This window comes from Trichosurus vulpecula, chromosome 2 (assembly GCF_011100635.1).
Source record: "Trichosurus vulpecula isolate mTriVul1 chromosome 2, mTriVul1.pri, whole genome shotgun sequence".
Taxonomy (NCBI): domain Eukaryota; kingdom Metazoa; phylum Chordata; class Mammalia; order Diprotodontia; family Phalangeridae; genus Trichosurus; species Trichosurus vulpecula.
Window position 1 is genome coordinate 311,773,725 of NC_050574.1, and position 24,609 is coordinate 311,798,333.

General features: G+C 41.9%; 1 protein-coding gene across 2 annotated transcripts; it reads left to right on the forward strand.

Moving 5' to 3' along the window:
• Positions 1 to 2,458: 2,458 nt before the first annotated feature.
• Positions 2,459 to 20,093, forward strand: PROC (protein C, inactivator of coagulation factors Va and VIIIa). 2 transcript variants are annotated; one of them, XM_036745002.1, is made up of 10 exons: positions 2,459 to 2,550; positions 2,734 to 2,839; positions 3,648 to 3,734; positions 5,912 to 6,072; positions 8,053 to 8,077; positions 8,651 to 8,761; positions 10,162 to 10,302; positions 12,233 to 12,345; positions 13,736 to 13,853; positions 18,937 to 20,093. In XM_036745002.1, exons 3-10 carry the CDS (start codon positions 3,665 to 3,667, stop codon positions 19,515 to 19,517), a joined length of 1,320 nt encoding a protein of 439 aa, XP_036600897.1. In that variant the 5' UTR covers positions 2,459 to 2,550; positions 2,734 to 2,839; positions 3,648 to 3,664; the 3' UTR covers positions 19,518 to 20,093. The 2 variants fall into 2 exon arrangements, with proteins under 2 accessions (XP_036600897.1, XP_036600896.1); XM_036745001.1 differs by lacking the exon at positions 2,734 to 2,839 and having other exon boundaries at positions 2,473 to 2,550.
• The last annotated feature ends 4,516 nt before the right edge of the window (positions 20,094 to 24,609 follow it).

The following is a 24,609-nucleotide window of genomic DNA, read 5'->3' on the forward strand; positions in this document are numbered from 1 at the left end:
AGATCTGAGGTGAATCCTGAAGAATTGGAGGTGAGGATGAGGACGTTCCAGGCCTGGGGCACATGCCAAAGGAATGAAGTTGGGAAATGGAGTGTCACATGCAAGAAATAGCAAGTGGACCGTGTAGCTGAATGGTAGAATGTACTGAGGGAAGTAAATATAATAAAATTGGAAAGGTAGGAAGAACCCAGGTTGTAAAGAGTCTTAAATGCCAAGGGATTTATATTTGGTCTTGTGTAGCTGCAGTTTATTGTGAAGGGGTAGAATATGGGGACAGGATGGTGATATGGTCAGTACTGTGCTTTAGGAAGCTCTGGTGATCGAGTGGAGGATGGCTAGGACTAGAGATGAGGCAAGGAGACCAATTGCTGGGCTAAGTGAGAGCTGATGAGTGCCTGTACTAGGGTGGGGGCTGTGTGAGTGGAGAGGAGTGTACATATGTTGTAAGAGATGTTGTAAAGGTAGAAATAATAAGATTTGACAAGAGATTGGATGAGTGGGAAGAGTTCAAGTGAATAGTTGAAGATGACTCTGTGGTTGTGAACCTGAGTGATTGGGAGGATAGTAATGATAGGAAAATTGGGAACAGGAAGGAGATTGGGGGGAAAGTAATTTCTGTTTTGGACACATTGAATTTAAATGCCCACTGGACATTCAATTTGAGATGTTTAAAAGGCAGTTGGTGATGCAAGACTGGGCTTAGGAAAGAGATTAGGGCTGAATAAACAGATCTGGGAGCCATCTGAGAACCATAGAGATGAGGACTAAACTCACAGGAACTGATGAGATCACCATGATGAGAGAGTATAGATGGAGAAGAAGGCCCAGTACAGAGCCTCGGAGAACACCCCGGGTTAATGGTAATGATATAGGTGAAGATCTAGCAAAGGAGACGGAGAAGGAGCAGGAGGACAAGTAGGGAGAGAACCAGGAAAGAACATCACGAAAGCTTAGAAGGGAAGGAGTGTCCAGGAGAACTTAACCAATAAATTATACAGGAACCAGACTATTCATTATCATAGACAGAACCATTGCCCACAATTGCCTGGACATAACATTGACCCATAAAATCTTAAGAACAACCCCAAATTCTCATAACCTCCAAATTAACTGGAGTGGAAAGCTTTTGATGTATGGATACCTCACTGAGGGGATCAAAATCACGTGGGAATGGAATGAAGTACATATCATTCCCGTTGCCCCATCTACTACTAGAATTGTACCAAAGGTGCTGTCAGTGAGTTTACAATTTCCATCCTAATAATTTTATTCTGTAAAATGAGCTGGAGAAGAAAATGGCAAACCACTCCAGTATTTTTGCCAAGAAATGGAGTCCCAAAGAGTTGGACATGACTGAAAACAACTGAACAACGACAATGATTTTATTCAATTATTAAAAAGTTGTTTTTATTTACCTGTGCAACAGGGCTAGAAAAGATTAACTATGAAGGAATAGCAGCAGGATAGCGACTTGTTCCAACATGGTTTCCATCTGAACCTAATCAATCGATAATCAACCAATAAACATTTCTTAGACATCTATTATGTGCCAGGCACTGTGCTAAATGCTAAGCCTTTAGAAAAAGATGAGAAGGTTGGAACAACTCACATTTATATATATTGTGCTTTAAGATTCACAAAGTATCAAACGAGATGTTTGTAAAGCATTTAGCACAGTGACTAGGACATAGTAGACCCTATCTAATTACACTTCCTGTCCCTCATGCCTGTAAGAAAATGAGGCAGATGGAGGTTAAGTGACTGGCTCAGGACAGCCAGTAAGTGTGGGAGGCTGGATTTGAATTCCTGATTCTCCGCCCAGAGCTCTATTGTGCCACCTAGCTGCCTCCAGAATTAAAGAACATTTCTACAGCACTTCAAGGTTCACTAAATGCATTTCTCCCAACAAACTTCTGAGGCAAGTAGCCCATTTTATATTCTGCAGAAGTTTGCTAAAGTTGTTAATAATTTCAACTAGTTTTTAGTTGATTCTATGGGATTCTCTAAGTATACCATTATATCATCTGCAAAAGTGATACTTTTGTTTTCTTGTTGCCTGTTCTAATTCTTTTGATTTCTTTTCTTCTCTTTTACTTCTCTTGAAGTATGCCTATTTTAGAGATACAACTCAGGAGAGATTAACTAATTAATTAATGCTCAGGAGAGATTAAGAGATTTGTCCAGGATCATAGGACTAATTAGTGGTAAAGCTAGAATTTGAACCAAAGCCTCTTCAGTTCAGTTCAACAGATATTTATAAAATGCCTAAATGTGTTAAGACACTATGCTAATCTGCTAGGTACTAGAGAGATAGATAGACAGACAGACAGACCAACAGATAGATAGATACTAGGTATAATCTATACATAAAAAGGACCAATCCAATTAGCATGAGTTCAGTAATGTCAGTGTCCTTTTGTTTATCTGTGGAGAGGAAAACCTTAGTGCAACAGCGATGAGCAAATATTTGAGGTTATGGATTAACTCAGGCAGCTGAGGCTATCATGGCGACAACAAGACGATACCTCCAGTCCTTCACTGCCCACACCTGTAAGTTCTCCCAAAATGATTTCTAATGCTTTAAAGTAGGGTATATGAAATGCAAAACATAGAAAGGAAAGTGTGAGAGAAAAAAAGACAGGGAGGGAAAGGGAGAGAACCAGAGGATGAGGGAGCAGCATAGAAGTAAACGTGGCTTGAGATGGAAGCTCATTATTTTGGGGATCTTCGTAGGCTGAGTCTGAAACCCACCTGGATCAAGGAAGCCATCCAGCTTTTGAAATGAAGGGAGCACAATTGGAAAATGAAACGAGGTTCCCAGAATGAACTGGACTAAGTGGTTAGTTGACTCTTCTGTGGTAATGGGTACTCAAAGGAACCACGTCACTCATTCTTCTTTGTCATGGATTGTATTAGGATTTTAACTCTTTTCCCATGAAGCAGAGAAGGCCTAGAAGAAGCCCCACGCACAAAGAAACTTGACACCTAGGACTAGGACCCAAGGCTTCCTGGGCAGAGCTATTTCTGTGTAGGTGAATAGTTGGTAGTGGGAGGAGGCCAAGGTGGGAGAGAGTTGGGTGGGTCTTCCTCTAAAAGGTACAGCTCTCTCTGAACAAATCTCACCATGTGGTCTTCCTTTACCTTCCCCTTTCACCTCCCCTCCGTTTTAAGTCAGGTAAAATCAGGTTAAAGTAATATCAAAAGCAGACTTGAATGGGAAAAGAAGTCAAAAAAGGGAAAATGCCACTATAGGGGCATGCATAGCAGTAGGGGATGGGGGGAGCAATCCCACCTAACTCAACTTGGTTAACATTGGGGTAAGGACGGGTCTCAATATTTTGCATATGTGAACCTTGGGTCTTTTGCAAGAGTTGAAAGCAAGAGTTGAAGATCTGCTTCAGTGGCTCCAGTGATCTGTCTCTCTCAGTCATGGTCTAGTAGACCAGGGACCTTCAAAGGATTGGCCGAGGGCCATAACCTCAATGCCGTATCTTAAGAACAGTTCTGCCACCCAATTAACTAATTCTGATGTTTTGTCCCCTCAAGCTGTGACCTCAGTGCTTCAAAGGCTTTTCTAGGTGGGATGGTTGGGAATAGAAGGGGATAGAGGAGAGAAGGGAGCTTTAGTAACTCCTTCTTTTTGCCAGATGTGAGTTCTTTCAAAATGTGGCGACTTGTGAGCTTTTTGGTGTTTGTGGCCTCCTGGTATTCACTCAGTGGACATGCCAACTCAGGTAAGAGGTAACAGATTCACATCCCACAAATAGATACAGATGTAAACATCTGCAGTAACTCAAATCCCCTGAAACAGTGACAGGGTATATTCCATGATAATGAGGATGATAATGATAATGATGAATAATAATTACAGTCCCTTGCATTTGTACCTAGCTTCATGCTTCCAAATCAATTCCCAGAGTCAGAGGTGGAAGGGTCTTTCTTCGGCAGGATCTTGGTCCAGCCTCTACCTGGACAAGAATCCCCTCTCCATTCCTGAGAGGTGAGCATCTAACTTGTGTTGAAGACCTCCAGTGATGGGGAATCCACTCTCTCTTCTAATACTTTCTGTCTTTTTATATGGATGATTGTTGAGCCCCTGCTATGTGCTAGGCATTATGAGAGGTACAAAGATGTACAGGACACTTTAATACAGGAGTTTGTTGCCATTTTCCTGGACTATTACAGAAGCCTTTTATCTTAATAGTTCTTTCTGCCTCCACTCTCCCTGCCCCAACCCGTCCATCAAGGTGCTGCCAGAACGGCCTCCTTTGTGAGGAGATTTGATCATGGCACTCCCCTGCTCAACATCCTCAGTGGCTCCCTATTGCCTAGCAAATAAAATTCAAATCCTTTTGCTTGGCACTAAAGACTCTCCTTAATATAGCACTAAATGACTTTTAAAAAATAATTTAATGTTCTTCCCAATTATATGTAAAAAAAATTTTAACATTCTTTTTTCAAATTTTGAGTTCCAAATAAATTCTCTCCCATTGAGAAGGCAAGCAATTTGACATAGGTTATACATGTATGTTTATGTAAAATATATTTCCACACTATAGGACTTTTCCAGCCTTATCTTATCTCACTCTATCCACTTAACAGCCCAGTCAAATGGAATACTCTTTGCGGTTGAATTCTTAACTATCCTTTAAAACTCATCTCAAACTTCAGCACCTCCGCAAAGTTATAATAGATATAGTACTGACCTTGCCCCACAGACTTCACTAGGCAGTCTGTTTTCCAATTCTCTCATGCACTTGTCAAGTGATATTTGCGTTACTATCTTGGTCCTCTTTTAGACCAGGGCTTCTTAAACTTTTTCTCCTTGTGATCCTTTTTTGCCTAAGAATTTTTACATGTCCCAAGGTATATAGGTATAACATAGGTATACAAATCAAACATTTATTGATAATAAGTCATAAAGAAATTAATTTTAAAACAGTTCTTTGGTATACATATCATTTTACCACTTATTAAGGATGAAAGCAAATTTGCATACTAATGAGATGGACGCGCTTGTTTATTTATACACAAAGAAATCTTGGCAGGATATTTGATACTGCAGGACACACAGCATCTTCAACATTTTTTAGTCAATCGATATTTTGATTTTATATTCATCAATGCTTTGTGCAGAACCAAGGCTGCAGTAAAGTTGAGTGATACAACCAACACCAGCAAGTGCTGCCAGAAACACCTCGGATTCATTACATGTTTGATTTTGAATTAAATTTTGGTTGTTGCGCATTCAGAAACCTTTTACTGTTGCCAAATTTTTGTGACCCCCACGTTCAGTTATGAGACTGCATATGGGGTTGTGACCCAAAGTTTAAGAAATGCTGTTCTAGACACTGAGGGCAGACACTGTCATTCCTAAATATTTAGATTTCCCCTACGCCTAACACACAGCTCTATATAGAGAAGATACTAAATACATTTTAAGTGAATGTTGAATGTTGAAGCTATTATAGCCCCAGCCATGAATAGAGCTTGCCATCTAATTAGGAAAATTAAATGTACATACTGGAAAATTTAGGGGAGAGTGAGGAGACTAGCCTGACATCTCCTCCCTCTGATATCTCCTTTGGGGATAGAGGAAAGAAATAAAAGGGAGGCTGGTTGCCAAAAGGGTAAATTAGGGTCCATCACAGGAAGGAGAAGAGGATTCCGAAAAGGGAAGCCAGGAATGGGTGTGGAGGGAGACCAAAGGAACTTCTGTAGAGTTCGCAATTTTGCTGATGCCAGTTCTGGGTGTTCCTAGCCATGTATCATCACCACCCACCCTCATGCTTAAAATCCTGCAAAGTGGTGGAAGCCCTGACTTCAATGCCAGGATTCAAATATTGGCTTACACAGCCTCTTCTCCTACTCATGCTACTCTTACTGCACCCACCCCTCCTACTTTCTTCAGTGTTCTTTAGCAGCAAGAAAGCCAACCAAATCCTGAGAATTCAGAAGCGAGCTAATTCATTCCTGGAAGAGATTAAGCCTGGCAACCTGGAGAGGGAATGCATCGAGGAGATATGTGACCTGGAAGAAGTCCAGGAGATTTTTACAACTCGGGAAGAAACAGTAAGTTGGGATTGCAATATGCCATATCCTCCAGCAGATGAACACTCACTACAAGAGGTTCTGGGCTGAGGAAGGAATCAAGCCTGGAGTCAAGTTAGATGATGAGTAGATGTCATTCTTAACCCCGCATAGTTGCTACTTCCTGCACAAAACCCTTTCCTGCACCATGGGTGGTGCAGTAGATAAAATGTCCTTCCTGAAGTCAAGACCTGAGTTCAAATCCCTGTTCAGATATTTACTAGCTATGTGACTCTGGGCAAGTCAGCTTAGCTCTGTATGCCTCCATTTCCTCATTTGTAAAATGGGATAATAATAGCGCCTACCTCCCAGGGTTGTTCTGAGGATCAAATTAAGTAATAATTGTAAAGTGCTTTGAACAGTGCCTGGCATATAGTAGGTGCTTAATAAATGTTCATTCGCTTCTCTTCTTCAAATTACTTTATACTTATTTTCTTCTTCAAATTACTTTAGACTTATTTATTTGTGTACATACTGAATGCCCAGTAGAATATAAACTACTTGAGGGCAGGAACTTGTTGCATTTTTTGCTTTGTTTTTGTATCTTGGGGCCAAGCACAGTACCGTGCATATAGAAAGCACTTAATGTTTATGGGATTGACTTGCAATCTTGGAGATGCTCTCTCTCCCCCTCTCTTCCTTTCCCTCTCCCTCTCTCTCTGTGTCTGTGTCTCTGTTTCTCTCTCAAACTTCTGCAGGAGGGAGATCTTTGTACCCAACTCTTCCATTTTCCCCCTGCTCATTACACCCAGCATGGAAGAAATGGATCCCTCTTCCCTCCCCCTCCGCTGCTCCTGGTCAACAAGGACCTGGGTTGTTTATCCTGGGGAGCTAGATTAGAGGAATGCTGTTGGTGCATAATAGCAAGGACACTCCAAATTTGAATGATTCTTTTCTTCCAAAGGGCTCAAGTCCAGTTTCAGATATCATTTTATTTTACTATAGATGAATTAGGACTTCGCACTTTACAGAGACAGAAGACAGAGGCCCATTCAGATTCCAAGGAAGTGGCTCATCCAAGGCCATTCAATCAATGTCAGCTTCAGGTCCCCACCCACCTCCCATCCTTTACCAGCCGAGTATTTCTATGTCTAGGGACTGCTTAGCTCAGCTCCTCTAGGCCAGGGGAAAGTTCCCAAGCAAAGATTCTCCTTTCTCTGATTTCTGGAGAAAAGGGAGGAGGGAATGATGAGAAGGGAGAGTTTTAAGGACAATCTGAGTGGTCAGAAAGGAATGGAAATAAAGGAGTTGATTGGGATATTGGAAGAAGGATGAAGAGCATGGACAGTATCAGAAGCACTTTTCCTGTGGGAAGGGGAGGGAACAAGCATTTATTAAACACCTACTGTGTGCCAGGTCCCGTGCTTTATAAATATCTCATTTGATTCTTGCAACAATGTTGGCAGGTAGGTGGTATTATTATTCCCATTTCATAGGTGAGTAAACTGAGGCAAACAGAGGTGAAGTGACTTGCCCAAGATCACAAAGGTAGTAAGTGTCTAAGGCTGGATTTGAACTCAGTTCTTCCTGACTCTAGACCGAGTATACTATCCAGTGTCCTAACTAGCTGCCTCTAATTTGTCCTTGTCATAAATTTGTGGTGGTCCCTAGGACAAAGCCCAGAGAGTAGGATCTAGAATTTATGCAGAGGGTGACACAAGCCACAAATGTCTCCTTAACATTTGTGGCTAGGGTTTTTTACATTTTTACATTTTACAGAACGGGAAAATTGAGGCCAAGAGAACTTTCCCATCCTGTGGCACAGTATTGGCCACCCTGGGCTTATTGATATAGCAGCATTTTCCCTGCTTCTGACTTAGTCTGGGCCTGTAGGCAGATGTGCAAAACATTGATGTTGTGAGTAGAAACCAGGACTGAAAGGCACATAGGTTTACCCACATTTGCTGCATTTTTCTTGATCCCTTAACCCTCCACTAAAACTTGTGTTTCTTCCCTTCACAGTTGGCTTACTGGTCAAAGTATGTGGGTGAGTATCAAATTTTGTATTGTGACTTTTGCTGTTTCATTGTAGGCCAACAGACAGTCTTTCGCATGTGTTTCTTCTGGGTTCTTCCCAGCTTTGCCTGATTTTTTTCTTTAATTTTTAAGAAAAAATACGACAACCACCACTAGGCTTATTATATCTGGATATGGGGAGTAGATATCATGGCTTTTGGAGACCTATTACTATCCTCAGAATAGTTGACTGTATGACTGTATCTGGCCCATTAAACCAGACTTACAGTTGAACACAGAGTAATCTTGGCCCCAGAGCAGCCCAGCCCATTTTCCTATCCTTAAGGAAAACCATTTACTCCTTAGTCACATTCACACCATGTTTTAGATCTACAAAAGGCCTTGACAACTGGCCCTCTCTGGGGCATCTTTAGGAACTTGGGTTTGTATTCTCTCTCTCCAAACTGTGCCAAGTCTATCAGGATTAAATCAAACACTAGGAAACTGGCCAAACCTGGGAGGATAAAGAAAAGACTGGCTGTTTTGTGAACAATCTGCTCCACCTCGTTATACTCCCAACTCCTATCCTCTAAATATCTTCCAGATGGAGACCAGTGTGAGCCTCATCCCTGCCATAATGGGACCTGTATTGACGGCATTGGTAGCTTTCAGTGCATCTGCAACAAAGGCTGGGAAGGACGCCTTTGTGGGTATGGTAAGTCTCAGAAGCTTATCTTTGATTTCTTCCTTTGACCAGTGGCCCATTGTGGTAGGTCACAGTAGCATTTGCTCAGTAGAACTGTGAACCCCCAACAGGAGAAGGGTAGAGTTCTCTGTAGCAGGAATGACTCCAGTCCTATTACACCCTAAGAGCCTCTACAATTAAGTTTCAATTTCATCTCAGGAACAATGGCTCTTTCTAATTAAATCCCTGCCTGCCTTCTTCAGACAATTCAGAGGATGATTAGGACTGTGGCAGTGGTAGTGTTTGACTAGGAAGTCAAAAAACGTTTGGGGTGAGGGGAGTGCAGCATGAAGAAAGGGGATGGGGGTGGGAACAGTGAGCTAAAACAAGGCCTGAGAGGGTCAACAAGCTTGGCTGGGGCACAGACTGTATGTTAGTGATGGCAACTGATAAGAGTGGCTAAATAGAATGTAAGCTTCTTGAGGACAAGAACTATTTGTCTTGGTGTCCCCAGTGATAACACAGTAGGTGCTTAATAAATGCAGGAAAAGATCATGGGGTTTAGAGCTGGAAGGCACCTTATAAGTCATCTCATGAAACCCTCTCATTTTACAGATGAAACTGAGGCCCAAAGAGGCGAGGTGAATTGTTTGAGGTCACACAGGTAGCAGATGATAAGAACTAGGATTCCAACCTAGGTCTCTGGCTCCAAATTCAACCCTCTTTCCTCCTGGTGTTTGTTGAATTGAGAAGTAGGCTCTTTCATTGGCTCACAGCCTTACAGCAGGGATTCTTAACTTTTTTAGTATCATGGATGCCTTTGGCAGTCTGGTGAAGCCTATAGACCCCTTCTCAGACTACTGTTTTAAAATAATTGAAGGAAATGCGCAATTTCAGTTAAAGATGCAGTTTTCCTGCCATCCAAGCTCACAGACCCCCTGAAATCTGTTCATGGCGGGGGTGGGGGATGGAGGTGGGGTGGCTATCAATGGATCCCAGGCTAAGAGCCTCTGCCTAGAGCTAGAAGAAAGTTCAGATGCCACCGATTCCAACCCCCCATATCACATATGAGGAAACTGAGGCCCAGGAAGGGTAAGAAACTTGCCCCCAAATCACACAGATAGTAAGCATCTGAGGTGGGATTTGAACTCAGGTCCTCTGATTCTAGGACCAGTATTCACTCTGCTATGCGATGCTCATTGAATTAAACTGAGAATTAGATTCTTTCCTTGGCACAGGCTTTCTGTGAGCATCCTAGGAGAGCCAACACTGGAAAGACATTTTTCCAGTTGTGTGAAGTCATATTTATCAGTGTTACCATCATGTGTTTGTCAGTATATCCCCTCAGGGATACGTTCTCTCTTCTCCCCCTTCTGAGTGTTGGGAAGCTCCAGACCCTGATTAACTCCCTACTCTCGTTCCTGCCCCAGAGGAAAGCCACACCAACTGCTCCGTAGACAATGGTGGTTGTGACCACTACTGCACTGAAGACCTCAAGAATCAGCAACGCTACTGCAGCTGTGCCCCTGGATATCGGGAGAGCGACAACCCCATGGAGTGTGAACCTGTCGGTGAGTGCGAAGCCAGGAATGAGGATGGGGGAACTAGAGGGAGAGATCCGGGACCTTTTACTCAGACAAGAAAAGACCAAGGCAGAACTGGATCATGATAGGTGAATCATGGTGAGAACTAGCTATGATTTTTGGCTCCTTCATCACATAAATACGTCGCTCCACTGAGTGCCAACCCAAGCAAACAAGAAGTCAGTGAAGTGTGTTTGCCTTTGGCATTCTCCTACTGCTCTTCTTTGTTCTGGCCTACCTCTTCCTTGGGTGCTTTTCTTATGTCTCATTTCTTCAGGAACTTACTCTCAACTGGCTGTCAAATAGTCTATGCTAAAGTGATAGCCCATAATGATTTGAGGCAGGAATTCTTAACCTGGGGTTATCATCCCCCATAAATAGATTAAAAGGGGTCCATGAACTTGGATGGGGAAAATGCACTAACCACTAACTGAAATTTAACATTTCCTTCAATTATGAATGTAGGCAACAAACATTTTTTTTCTGAGGAGAACATAGGCTTCACCAGAGTGCCAAAGGGGCAAAGAATCCCTGGATTAATGTGTTCCCATCCCCCAAGAGCATTCTCACTGTTGTAAAAGGCCTCAAAATTGAAAAAAAAATGGGTAGGGGGGAAAGTTCTAATAGTAGAATCTCAGATATCAAAGATAGGTGGCAGCGGGGGATGGGACACTTTTTGGCAGGGAGTTGAGCAGAGAGTCCACTATGCAGGTGGACTCTTACTTTGCTTGTCTTTAAGGCCAACCCTCATGGTGCCCATCAAGTGCCTTGGGTCACCCACTTCACAACAGAAGCTATGTGAATCCTTTTCCTCTTACCTACAAGAGGTTGGAATTTAGAATTCTCAATTTTCAATAATCATAAAGACTCAAATGAAATAACATTTATTAAGTCCTTAGCATGGTGTCTGGCACATAGTAGGTGCTTAATAAACACTATTTGTTCCCTTCCTTCCTTCCCTCCCTCCTTTTGATAAATGTGTCATTTCATTATAACCTGATGTCAATGAGGCCAAGACTGTAGGTTTGATTCTGGTATGTGACAGTTCATTCAATCATTCAAAAAATAGCTAGCTCCTAAGCCACAGGTTGACCTACCCTTTCTTCTTTCCCACCTCCTAGTCTGGGCTTTCTCATCCCTATCCCATCCCTATCCCCACTCCTTAAAGAAAAATTCTCTCCTCCTTTCTTACTACCTTCTCTTTCTTTCTTCTTCCCTCCTTTCTTCTTCAACATTGTCACAATATAATCTTTCCCACCATCATCCAGATGTTCTGAAAAATGTACCCTGAGTATCTCTCTATCAATTCAGACTTCCTTTGCTCTTTAAAATGCGTAGTCTAGGCCCCCTTATCTGTATTGTGGATCTAAACTGTCCCCCATTGCCCTTGAAAACTTGGCTCAAATCTTCCCTCTTCCATGAAGCCTTCCCAGACTATTCTAGCTATCATTGTTCTTCTTCTCTAGCACTTACAGTCCTTGTCACATAATCTAGGTACTTTATCCCAAGTACACAATCCAGGGACTTATTTGTTCTCTAATTTTCATATCTATTATGTCTTGTGATTGCAAATTCCTTAAGGTCAAGGACCATGAGTAATCCAATATCCCCCACAGTCCCTAACATAGAACAGGGCATATAGTAGCTTTCATTTTTGATTAACTAAAGTGCTTACTGTTGGTTAACTGATCTCTGTAGAGAAATAGTCACAGTCATAAAATATTTGGTTTGGAAAAGACTTTAGAGACCTCTAATCCAAATGAGGAAGTAGAAGGTGACACAACTAGGGCTATATCACCAGTAAATCTGTAGGAAGGAGGTGACTGTGATAGATGGAAGGATCTGCGCCTGCCAGAATGTTTCTATGAAGGGCTTTTGCTTGTTCGATTTCTCACTGACATTGTCCCTCATTTTCTAGCCAATTTTCCATGTGGGAAACCAAAGGTGAATTACCCAACACCAAATTCTGAAGAACTACAAGTTCGCATCTTAGGGGGGAGACCAGCCAACAAAGGTGACAGCCCATGGCAGGTAAGAAGGAACATGTCTCCATTCAGGATTATATGTTTGTTCTTTCATTCAAAAGTTTCTCAAGTTTTTACTACTACTACTACTACTGCTGCTGCTGCTGCTGCAGCTACTACTATGCTACCTAGCATTTAATAGCACTTTAAGGTTTGCAAATGTTATCTCAGTTTAAAAAATATTATCTAACCTGATCCTTACAACAATCCTGTGAGGTAAGTTCTATCATCCCCAGATTAGGTGAAATGACTTGAGCAAGGTCACTTAGCTTGTAAGTATCCGAGGATGGATTTGAACTCATGTCTTCAGCTCCAGGGCTCTATCCACTACATCACCTACTGCAATACACTGTATAATACCCTGTGGGGACAACGTGAATAAAACACAGTCTATTCCCTTGTGGAGCTTACAGTGCTAAGGAACAAAATAAGTACACAAATGCGATACAAATAGAGATGAGTTATACAGAAAAATCACTTGTACCTGGTGACTTGATGATCTTAGTTTAGAATGTATTGAACTCATGGTGATGATGAGACATCCAGGTGGAGACATGGAGAAAGCATTTGGAAGTTTGAGTCAAGTATGGAGAGAGGGGATTGAGAAATCCCACCTCAGTAGAGGTATTAATGAGCATCAATGACAGCCCCAAGAAATGGAGATGGAGCTATCTCAAGACGTATTAATGTGAATAATAAACATACTGAAGAAGATAAAGGAATAAGTGAAATTAGCAAAATTATTAAAGATAAGGTTCTTAAAAAGATGAAGATAAAACTATGGACTTTGACAACTTGGAAATATCCTTTAAGTGCATGTAAAACAGTGGATTCACTGAGAAACAGAAATAATTTTTCTAGAGGACAGAATGGACAAGTTCTAAAACTACTCCTCTAGAAGAATGGAAGTTTTGGAAACAAAAGCAATGGATTTGGGTCGGGGGTGAGGTGGGTGTAACAAAACTCAGAGTGACAACTTAAGTGTTAAATTATTAATCCCTCCTGAAAAGAAAGAGTATAAGAATATGTCCCAGAAATAATTTTTTAAAAGGAACAGATAACATAGAAACTCAGACAATGCTCAAAGGGGTCAACCCCAAATTCAACCCACCTAAACACGTCTTCATCAAGCTCCAAGGTTATAAGGACAAATAGACTGTTTTATAAGCAGCCAAGAAGAAAAAACATCATATATCAAAGGTGAGAAATAACAGAACTAGAATATAAAAAGCTAAAAATTAAGGGAAACTGGATTCACCCCCATATCAAGTTCTCAACAGAGTTGATCGTATTCTTCAAAGACAAAATGACCTCACTTTTTCTCATCTGCCAAATGAGTGGGTAAATCATCCCTAGCATTCTTCCCATCTCTGAATCCTATGAACTCTTTGTTTCAGGTGATACTGTTGGACTCCAGGTCGAAGTTAAAGTGTGGGGGTGTCCTTATTCATTCTTCCTGGGTGCTGACTGCAGCCCACTGTGTGGAACATCCAAAATACCTTACCGTAAGACTTGGTAAGAAAATCACACATGGTGGTGAAGGCAGGCTTGGGGAATGGGAGAGACTGGGAAATATCCAATAATGTTCCATTGGAATATTTGATATTTAAGGGACTATTCTAGGTTCCATTTCACTTACTTCTAAGATTCTCCATGAGTTTTTAGAAACTTCTGTGTCCTGTGACCCTGTGTCTCCAAAGTCAGACAACTGCTGAAGAGATAATCAGTCGTTTTTTTCTGAGGCTTTCCCTGGGAATTTGAACTATTTCTATTTTTATAGGGCTTGGGGGAAAGGAAGCAGCAGTGGTTTGAGTTTCCAGGGACTTCTTATTTCTGTATAGATGCCCAACTAACTTTAAAGAAGTAGTCCATCCTTGAAAAGTTTTCACTAGGATCCAGACCAAGGCTAGTGGTTCATTAAGAAAGGGTGACTGAATCTGAGTCACCTTATCCCATTGAGTTTTCAGAGGCAACAAGCAGGGCATGAAGCCATCTGAGTTGTAATCCTGACTTTGCCCTAGCTAACTGTGTGGTCTCCAGATGCTACCTTGTCTAGTTAAACAAGTGTCTTCTAGCAGTATCTTCCTCTATGAAATGGTCGTGTGACATAATGAAAAGAACATGGGACTTTAAGTGAGTGTGAGGTGTCTGAATTTACACATTTACCATCCACGTACCTAATTAGTACCACCACATATTACCGTTGTGGTATAAAGGAAAGGGAACCAGAAAAATCTAGGTTCTAAGTTCTGATGGCCATTTACTAGTTTTGTGACCTGAGGCACTTAAATCTTTCTAAGATCTAGGTTTCCCATGTAAAATGGCAATTGTAATAATACCTGCCCTGTGCATACTCCCTTATGTTGGAATATTGAAGGTTGAGGTGGTGGAATGCTCTGTCAGACACTAGACTTCCATTTGGAGCTAAAAATATAGACAGTCATTACCTCCACTTTCTCACTTCTTGGTCACATTTGGACCCCCTTCAGTCTGGATTTCATCCTCACCAACACAGTTGGAACTGCTCCCTCCAAGGTGATAAATGATTTCTTTATTGCTAAATCCTCGGCCCTCATGTTCTGTGTACCTTTGACCAAATTACTTAAACTCTTTGTGTATCTCAGTTTCCTCTTCAATAAAATGAGGGGAAAATAGTCCATTGTTTTACATCCTTCGAAGGGTTATTGTAAGAATCAGAATGGCTTTGTCAAGTGTGAAGAGCTGGACAAATGTGAGTTAGGATGGTGACAGTGAGAACAATCCTCTAACCAGGGACCCATGAAGGTGACAGGATCACACACTGTCATGGAGTCATAGGGTTAGAGCTGGAAGGGATTGTAGATATCATCTAGGCCACCTCCATCATTTTATAGATGGGAAACTAAGGCCCAGAGAAGGAAGTGACTTGTCCAAGGTCATATAGGTAGCAGAACCAGAATTCAAATCCCAGTCTTTTGATTCAAAATCTGGGGCCCTTTTCACTAAACTGCAAGTGGTCATGGATTTAGAACTAGAAAGGACTTGAGTGGTCATTGAGTCCAACCCTCTCCTTTTACTGATTAGGAAACTGAGGGTCTGAGAGGTTGCACAAATAGTAAGTGTCAGAGTTGGGCAGAACCCAGGTTCTCTGCTTCCCAGACCAGTATTCTTTCCACCATTAGAGAACCAGGGGGAAAAAACACTGCCTGAAAAGCGAAGACACAGGAGAGCTCCATTATAAAAAGACTTAATAGTTCCTTACGTGGGAACATTGTGAGTGAGATAATAAGAGGCGGTGTGTTATTACGGAAGCAGCACTGACGGTACTGAATGCCAAGAGACCTGAGTTCTAGCCCTGACTTTGCAACTACCCGTGAAAACACAGAATTTCAGTTTAATCTATTTAGACCTCGGCTTCCTCACCTAGAAAATCAAGGCAATGGTTTTTAATCTATGATTCATTGTCTTTCCATGAAACATAATGATTCCCTACTGTCCAAATCTGCTATGATTCAGATCATCTATAAGGAGAACGCTTGTCTGTCCTCTTGCCTTTTCAAAGCATTTCACTGGATTATTGTTACTGCTCTCCTGAGGCAAGTAGCTCCAAACGAGTGTAGGAAGGATGATCTGATTTAGAGCTGTGACCAGGGACCGGAAACGATGATCTAGAACAACTCCTTCATTTGGCAGGCTTAGTGAGGCTCCGTGATTTACCCAGTGTCTCCCGGGCAATAATTGGCAGACCAGAGATTGGAACCCAGGTCTCCTGGCTCTAAATTCACTGTTCTTTCCATTACAGCACAGAGCAGGCACAGAAAGTGAGGGCTTGTGGGAGTGATTCATTCCTCTCATCCTTTGAATTCCTTGAACCAAGGTTTGCCCTGAAGGAAAAGGAGGGGGAGGTGAAGTAATGACATTAAGCACATTTTACCTCCGGGATGCCAAATGTGTCAACCAAACATTTATTGAGCCCTCATTATTCGTGTGATACCCTACTGGGCTCTCTGGGTAATAGAAAGATAATCAGTTTAAAACCAAGCCCTGGCCTCCAGGAGACTAGTGCTTTAAATTTGGGAGATGAGCCATACCTTCATAAAGAAACTACCAAAACAAGGCAGTATAGAAGTATATGTCAAATAAGCCCTACAGAAGTTCATGGCTGTTCACAATTTGTTCTTTTGAACCTTATTCTTGGTATTGCTCTTTCCAGGGGCCCAGTGGGCCGCTTGTGCCTGCCCTCCCTGGAGAGTGAACATCCCATGCTCCAACATTGTCTTCTTAGCTCCCTCCCCATCAGGACTCCTGATTGCTCAGGATGCTGATTTCAAAAATCTGAAAAATGGATGCACAATAAGATTTTATTGATCTCTGGCTGTGTTAACCTCCCAGGGATAGTTAGATTTTAAAAGAGGCTGTCCTTGGAAAGATAATGATTTAGTACAGTCCACATTAATTTGTTGCTCTGTTTTGTGTTTTGGGATTTGCTGGCTGACCCGTAAGTCTAACTGACTGCAATATCACCTGGGTAAAAGGGGTTTGGGGAAATTTAAGCATATTTTCATGTGAACGAGTTGCTCCACATAGTAGGGGAAAATATTGTTAGGACTGAAATTCTCCCAGAGAAGCCTTATTCTCATTATGTAAAATGACAGGATTCTGCAGAGGAGAGTTTGGGAAATGCCACCTTAACTCAAATAAACGGATCTTTATAATGATGAATTTTCAGGCACTGCAATGGTCTAGCAATTGGTAAATATTTAGGTGATGGGGCTTCCCCACTACAGCTTACATCAGTCCATCTGGGTTCCTCCTACTTGGTGGTCCATCTCTTTGTCTTCGCTCAAGCTTCATGCCTGGAATGCACTTCCTCAGGTTTGTCTCTTGGAATCCCTAGGTTCCTTCAAGGCTCAACTCAGGGACTCCCTCCTACACAAAGCTATCTTGATCTCCAACTCTATCCCTAATTGCTAGCATTCTCCTCCTGCAACTTTATTTTGTATTTACTTGTAATTACACTCTATTATGTATATATATATATATATAGGGTGTCCCTAAAGTCTGGACACATAGGCAAAAATGCATATTTTGAAATATTTGGAATATTAACAGACCTTAGCCCCCTTGACTTCTTTTTCTGGGGTATGCTAAAGGAGAAGGTGTACTCAGTGAAAATCACAGATGCAATACACTTGACTGAACGCGTAAAGAGTGAATGTGCTAAAATTGATGGCAATGTGGAATTACTACATCAAGTTCACTTAAATCTTGCAAAGCGCATCAACCTTTGCATCACAAATGATGAAAATCATATTGAAGATGTTATTTGTTAATATTCCAGTTAAATAAAATGTTGTTGAAAATTTCATTCATTTTATTTCTTGAAAATATGCATTTTTGCGTATGTGTCCAGACTTTAGGAACACCCTGTACATGCATATATATTTATGCAAATGCTTTGTATTTACTTACATGCGGATGTGTTCTTCCCTGCCCAATATAATACAAGCTTCTGGATGGTAGGGATGGTTTCTATGTCTGTCTTCCTACTCCTAGTGCCTAGCATATATGATAAGTGCTTCATAAATACTTGTTGAATGGATTAATCGAATACCCACTCAACCTAAACATAAGGATGACCTTCTTTGTGTGTGCTTATGGAGAGATTCATAATAGCTAACATTTACATAGTACCTGAGGTTTCCAAAGCACTTTACAAATATTATCTCATTTCCCCCCTTTATAATAACCCTGGGAGGTAGGTGCTATTATTACCACCCCCATTTTATAGATAAGGAAACTGAGGCAGAAGAGTTACGCAGTGTCTGAGCTTGGACTTGAACACAGGTTTTCCTGACTTCAGGTTCTGCACAGGTCCTGGATGTTTGTAAGATTGAGATGTGGGAGGAGCACAAGAGATCATTCAGAGGTGTCAAACTCACTACTCCTGGGCAGTGCAATCCATAAAACTCCCTAGTGCAGTAACCAGATTAAACCGTGACTGGGAAATGTCTAACAAAATAAATACAATACAACATAGATAATGTCAATTTGTGGTTTTCTAAGGCAATATGAGGCCACAGGAATCTGTTTCTATTTGAGTTTGACACCTTCTAGGCCATGCTCCCGCCAAGCTCTGTTTTTCCCAGAAAAGAAAACTGAGATCCACAGAACTTAATTGAATTGCCCAAGGTCATACAACTAGTAAGTAGCAGAGTCTGAATTTAAACCCTGGCCTTCAGACTGTAAATACAGCACTCTTTGTTTTTGGAGGGGGGAAAGCATCACACACCTAGTGTCAAGTGTCTAAAGCTGGATTTGAACTCAGGTCCTCCTGACTCCAGGGCCGGTGCCTCTAATCACTGCGCCACCTAGCTGCCCCCAGCACTTTTTCCGCTACTCCAAACTACAGCTAAAATATACAATAGAGGCCTTAATCTTGAACCCTCTTGTATGAGTGCATGTTTGTTTATTTCTCTCTGTGGGAATAGACATTTCTCCAGCTTTCAGAAGAAAGCCTGGGGGAAGGAGACGGTGGAAAGACAGTTCCTGAGTCTCTCTCTTTTTTTCTCTCTTCCTCTCTTTCTCTCTGTCTGTTCACCTCCCTGCCTTATGCCAGGTGAGTACGACATCCGGAGGTTTGAGAACTCAGAGATGGATTTTAACATACAGGAAGCTATCGTGCACCCAAACTATACCAAAAGTACCTCAGACAATGACATCGCACTGCTCTACCTGAACAAGCCTGTTGTCTTCTCCAAATACATCCTACCCATCTGCCTTCCCAACTTGGGACTGGCCCATCGAGAGCTCATGAAGGTGGGGAGGGAAACAGTGGTAACCGGCTGGGGCCGTCAGGTTGAAGAGTCCAAGAACCGCACCTATATCCTCAGGTTCATCAGCATCCCCCTGGTCTCTTATGTTGAATGCTCTCAAACCATGCACAACAGTGTCTCAGAGAACATGCTCTGCGCAGGAGTCCTTGGTGACAACCGGGATGCTTGTGAAGGGGACAGTGGGGGGCCCATGATCACTGAATTCCGGGGTACGTGGTTCCTAGTGGGCCTGGTGAGCTGGGGAGAGGGCTGTGGGCGACCCAACAACTTTGGCATCTACACCAAAGTCAGCCAGTATCTCCACTGGATACACGGCCATATCAAAGCAAAAGAACTATTGTCAAAGAGTAAGAAAGCGTCTTAGTCTCCTGAAGGACTCAGCGGAGTTCAGAGCCCTAAGTGAGGTATGGGCCCGTCCACCAGCATTAAACAGAGTGCAAAGCTTGCCCACGTCCACCTTCCTCAGGCTGTGATAACTATTAATTAACTATTGTAGGTAGAAAGGAGATGTTCTGTAGAATAAAAGACACGGACCTACTGCTTAGCAAGCGCATTGCCATCTAGTCACGGCAGACGACATCTACCTACACGGGGAGCATCTTCAGACTGCGCCTTTGACCTGGCTTCCTTCAAGACTCAGATCAAATGCCACCTTCTGCAGGGGCCCTTTTCTGGTCCTTTCATTCATGTAAGCCTTCCATTTCAAGGTTTTCTTTCCACTATTCTGTATATCTCTTATTGTCTCTATTATTTACATGTTGTCACCTCCTGAGGAGCTTTCTGTTAGTGTGTAAGCTCCTTAAGGGAAGGGACTGTTTTTGTGTTTTTGCCTTTCTTTGTATCCCTAACACCCAACACAATGCCTGGAAGATAGTTGGATGATAATACATGCTATTAATTAATTAAGCTTAATAAATGCTTTATTGATGGAAAACAGAAAGAGGTGATGTGAAGAGCCCTGGCTTTGGTATTTGGATAACCTACAATATGCGAAAGTGAGCAAAGTATTTCACTTCAATGACTGGGTTGAACTAGATTATTCCTAAGGTCCCTTTGAGTTCTAAATCTGATGGTTAGAGCATATGAATAGCTACAAATTGACAAAGTACAGGCAAACCCTAGTTTAAGGGAATCTCATATACATAACTCTGACATTAGAGTCAAATAAACTAAAAAAGAGTTATTATTTATTTTTTTAAAAAAAGATTCCTATAGTTTGAGTCAAAGGACTTGGGTTCAAATCCTGGCTCTATCAATCAACTAAACAAGCATTTATTAAGAACTAATTATGTGCCAAGCACTGTGCTAATGGCTAGCAGCCACTGCCTTTAAGAAGCTCACTTTTTAATGGGGGAGGCAACATGTGCACACTTTGGTACATGCAAGATACATACAGAATAGACTGGAGGCAACCTCAGAGGGGAAGGCACTAGAAACTGGGGGCACAGGGGAAAAACCTCCTGCAGGAAATGACAGTTGTGTTGAGTCTTAAAGGACTTAAGAACTGTATTTTTATTGTTGTTCAGTTGTTTCGGTCATGTCCGAGTCTTTGTGACCCTGTTTGGGGTTTTCTTGGTGAAGATACTGGAGTGGTTTGCCATTTCCTTATCTAGCTCATTTTACAGAGGAAGAAACTGAGGCAAAAAGGGTTAAGTGACTTGTCCAGGGTCACACAGCTAATATGTGATAATGTGTCTGAAGTCACATTTGAACTCAGGAAGGTGAGTCTTCCCGACTGGAGGCCCAGCGCTCTATCCACTGTGCCACCTAGCTGCCCCATTAATAACTGTATGGTCTTAGTCAAATCACTTCCTCTCTCTGAGTTTCCTCATTGGCGAAATGAAAGCATTGGACTATCAAATCCAATAATCTAAGATCCTTTGGATTCTCGAACTCTACATCTTCCTTCATTTGCATATTTTAAACTATTTGACAGAGAGCTTGGGTAAGAATCGTGGAGGGATAGTGGAGGAAGGTAGAGTTCAATTCTTAGGAGTTCTTGCTGGCTGAGGAGTTGGTTAGGAAAGAAGGTAACTCACCTCAGAAATCACAGTGTAAGTCAAAGGGAAGTGAGGAATGGACTTATAAAAGTGTGATGGTTTAAAACCAGTTTCTCAACTCCACAACTATTGTATTAAGTCAAGGACTTTTAGGCGTTCGAGGAGCAGGTAATACCTGAACATTCAGTGCAGCCCAAAGGAAAGCTCCAGATTAAGAAACTCCTTTTGATTGCACTACAGAGAGTTTGCAGGATTATGGGGAGTGGGGCATGGAGGATTTAGTTCCCTTTCTGGGGACCTCTGCAGATTAGTGAGATGGTAGTAGGCATGGTCTCCACCAAGCTCAATGGAGAGATGGAATATGATAAGAGATGTGCTGGTAAATCTTTAACAAACGGTGGGGAGGGACATATGCAAGTCACACTTTTAAATCTGCTTCACTGACATTTTCTCCATCAATTTCTTTAGTCTAGACAATCAATAAAAACAAATCAAGACTTGATTTGTAGCATTTGTGGATTTCTGAGGGGTAAATGCTCATAGTGAAAATTTGACAATTGGCTCTCCATAGCTAGTTGGAGCTATCTCCAGCAACTCCTGGGTGGGTATATAATGGAAGGGTAGGTAGCAGTGTAAAACTGAAAATAAACTGAGGAAGTCCTATGGTCCAGCCCCCTGCCTCCAAGCCTGAACAGATTCACATCTTTCTAACCTCCTACAGTAGCCCCTTTCAGTATTTAATCAGCATTATATTTAAGAAATCTTATTAATTAAACTCCTTTACCCTTACTCTATACTTAGAGCTAGGGACAAAAGAAGGTAGACCTAATAATATTAATTTTGTCTCCTATCTTTTCTGGTGCTAAGGACATAGCCTGAGAAGGGATCTCATAAACCATGTAGTCCAATCTCCTCATTTCATAGATGAGGATACTGAGGCTCAGAAGGACAATGACTTGTCCAGGGTCATTAGTAGCAGAGTCAGGTTTTGAACTCAGGTTCTCTGACTCCAGAAACAGTGCTCTTTCTAACCATGCCCAGCATTCAGAATAGTATAATATACATGGTAGATGTTTAGTATATATTTATTAAATGAAGATGTAGGCTAGGTCTCAGGGGGCTAAGCAACATAAATATCTTTCTTAGTCTCATGAGTTCTAATGCTATTCCAGCTTCTACCCAACTTTGTCAGCCTGAACAAGTTATTTAATGCTTTATCCTGGGCCTTAGTTTTTTCATCCTACAATGGGAATACCCAAACTCCACAAGGTAGGGACAAGAAGCAACAAGTACTATAAAGCTGTGTGGGGACAGAGGAGGATATATTTGCCTTGTTGGGTTTCTGGCAAATGCAGGGGACTGTTCAACCTTCCAGGGACATAAACAGCTCTCAGTTATTCATGGGCTAAGGACCGAACTTATGTATCATCATAGAATCAGAGAATTTTAGAACGGGAAGGGGCCTTGGAGATAACTTGTGAGGAAACTGAGGCCCAGGTGCTGTGATTCTCCTCTTTGTCCTTCCTGATGTCCATCTATAAAACGGGCCTGGAAGCAATATCATATCATGGAAAGAGGATGAGACTAGAAGTCAGGAGACCTGAGTTCTAGTCCCGGTTCTCTTTCCTGTGGGACCTCAGGTAAGTAACTTAACTTCTCTGAAACTCTGTGTTCTCACCTATAAAAAACTAAGAGGTTTGGAAATCCTCCTCCTCATCGTCATCACTAGCACATTAAGGTTTCCAAAAACACTTTCCGTGTTATTTTACTTGATCTTTCTCACAACCTTGTGAGATATGTGCTCTCTTTATCCTCCATTTACAAATGAGGAAACTGAGGCAGACAGAAGTGACTTGCCCAAGGTCACAGAGTTCTTAAATATCTAAGGCTGGAATTGAACTCAGGTCTTTCCAGCTCCCATCACCAAATTCTATGATGCCAAATAAGGAGCAAAATATAAACCAGTCAATATTGCCTCCCTTTCAGCTCCAATAAAAAAATATTAGAAAAGAAGAGGTTTAACATTTGGTGGAAATTAAGTTTTTGAATTGTCTTATCAGAGTTATTGCATCTGCAGCAGAAAGTATGCGTAAATAAGTGGTTGCCTGTGTAGTGTGATTTGAGGGGAATCCGGGAAGCCAAAAGGTTCCCTACGTACTCCAAAATATTTTCCTCACTATCCTGCCACAAGGTGTGACCATCTTATAATTAGTTCCCCTTTTGGGCTAAGCATTGTTCTCTCTAGGCTCCTCTTTTTAAAGTTTGACTGCCCCTGAGATGGATAACTTGTTAAATCATTAGCAATGTAGTATGACTTAATTTATCAGAGACTCTTGGTGAGGCACTCAACCTTCAAGGTCAGAGGAAATGGAATGTGGCAAAGGTCCAGAGCATGAGGCCCCGCCTGCAGAGAGAGCAGAATGGCAGCAAGCCTCACCTCAGGCATCTGGACAAAGTCTATCAGGAAGGAAGATAAGAGAAAAAAAGGGGGAGGTGCTGTTGTTTGTCATTCATTTTGGAAACTTAACAATGACATCAAGAAGGGGCTGTCTTGACTTGGAGGTTAGTTGGATTTAAGTGAGGCAGGGCTGTGCAAAGTCATCAGGCTCACTCTCTCCTCCAGACTCAGGAGTTCAGTGACAAGACGTAGGTCAGGATGACTGGTGATGGCCCAAGATACAGTGGGAGACCTTGGCCTTTTAAGCTAAGGTCTTTCTGAGGTTGTCCGAAGCAATACCCCATCAAGTGATTAAGCTAGGTAAGAACTGAGGCAAAAGATGGCCTAGTTTGCTTTCCCAAAGGAATCAGTCAAGGAGGGGAAGACCCTCAGAGTTTCCTGCCAGAACAGAAACCATTGCTATTTACACTCACTCTGAGCCCTAAAACCAAAACAATGAACAAGTGATCCTTGGGCTGGGACCTATTATTGGCCAATCAGTTTGAGCCAGAGTGATTTGGATTTAAAGGCATAGTCAGGTAGCTCCATTTGAATCCCACAGGCTTTATCAAAGCTTGGTTTTCCAGATGTATATTTCAAGAAATCATAAATTAGAACTATGTGAAACAAAAGAGTTAATTGTCCCATTTTTAAAAATGATAGAATAAATAGGGAAGAAAAAAATTCTTGCTCCCAAACCCCAAGACACCTTGCAAAGTATAAGTGAACAAAATTTCTATTCCTTTGGACATGTACAAAGTTATGACTCCCCACATGGACAGAAGAAGAGGAGGAAGAGGAGGAAATAGCAGCATTGCTCAGCTGGAACTGGCCTGTTGGGTCCCCCAGGGGACAGCTACTGCTGCTCACAGATTGTTGTTAGTCCTTTGTTCTTGAAGAGGGCCAATGACATCAGGAGGGTGATGTCTTGACTTGTGAGTTGGATTTAGGTGAGTGTATTAGGAGGGCAGAGTTTATAATCTCAAAGAGGATCATAAACATGTCTGAAAGGTTCGGAA

Excerpts from the sequence above, each read along its gene's own strand:
- PROC (XM_036745001.1), top strand. The coding sequence starts at position 2,505 with ATGGCGACAACAAGACGATACCTCCAGTCCTTCACTGCCCACACCT. Across the intron at positions 3,735-5,911 it reads CAGTGGACATGCCAACTCAG|TGTTCTTTAGCAGCAAGAAA; the intron begins GTAAGAGGTAAC and ends TACTTTCTTCAG. Across the intron at positions 8,078-8,650 it reads TTACTGGTCAAAGTATGTGG|ATGGAGACCAGTGTGAGCCT; the intron begins GTGAGTATCAAA and ends AATATCTTCCAG.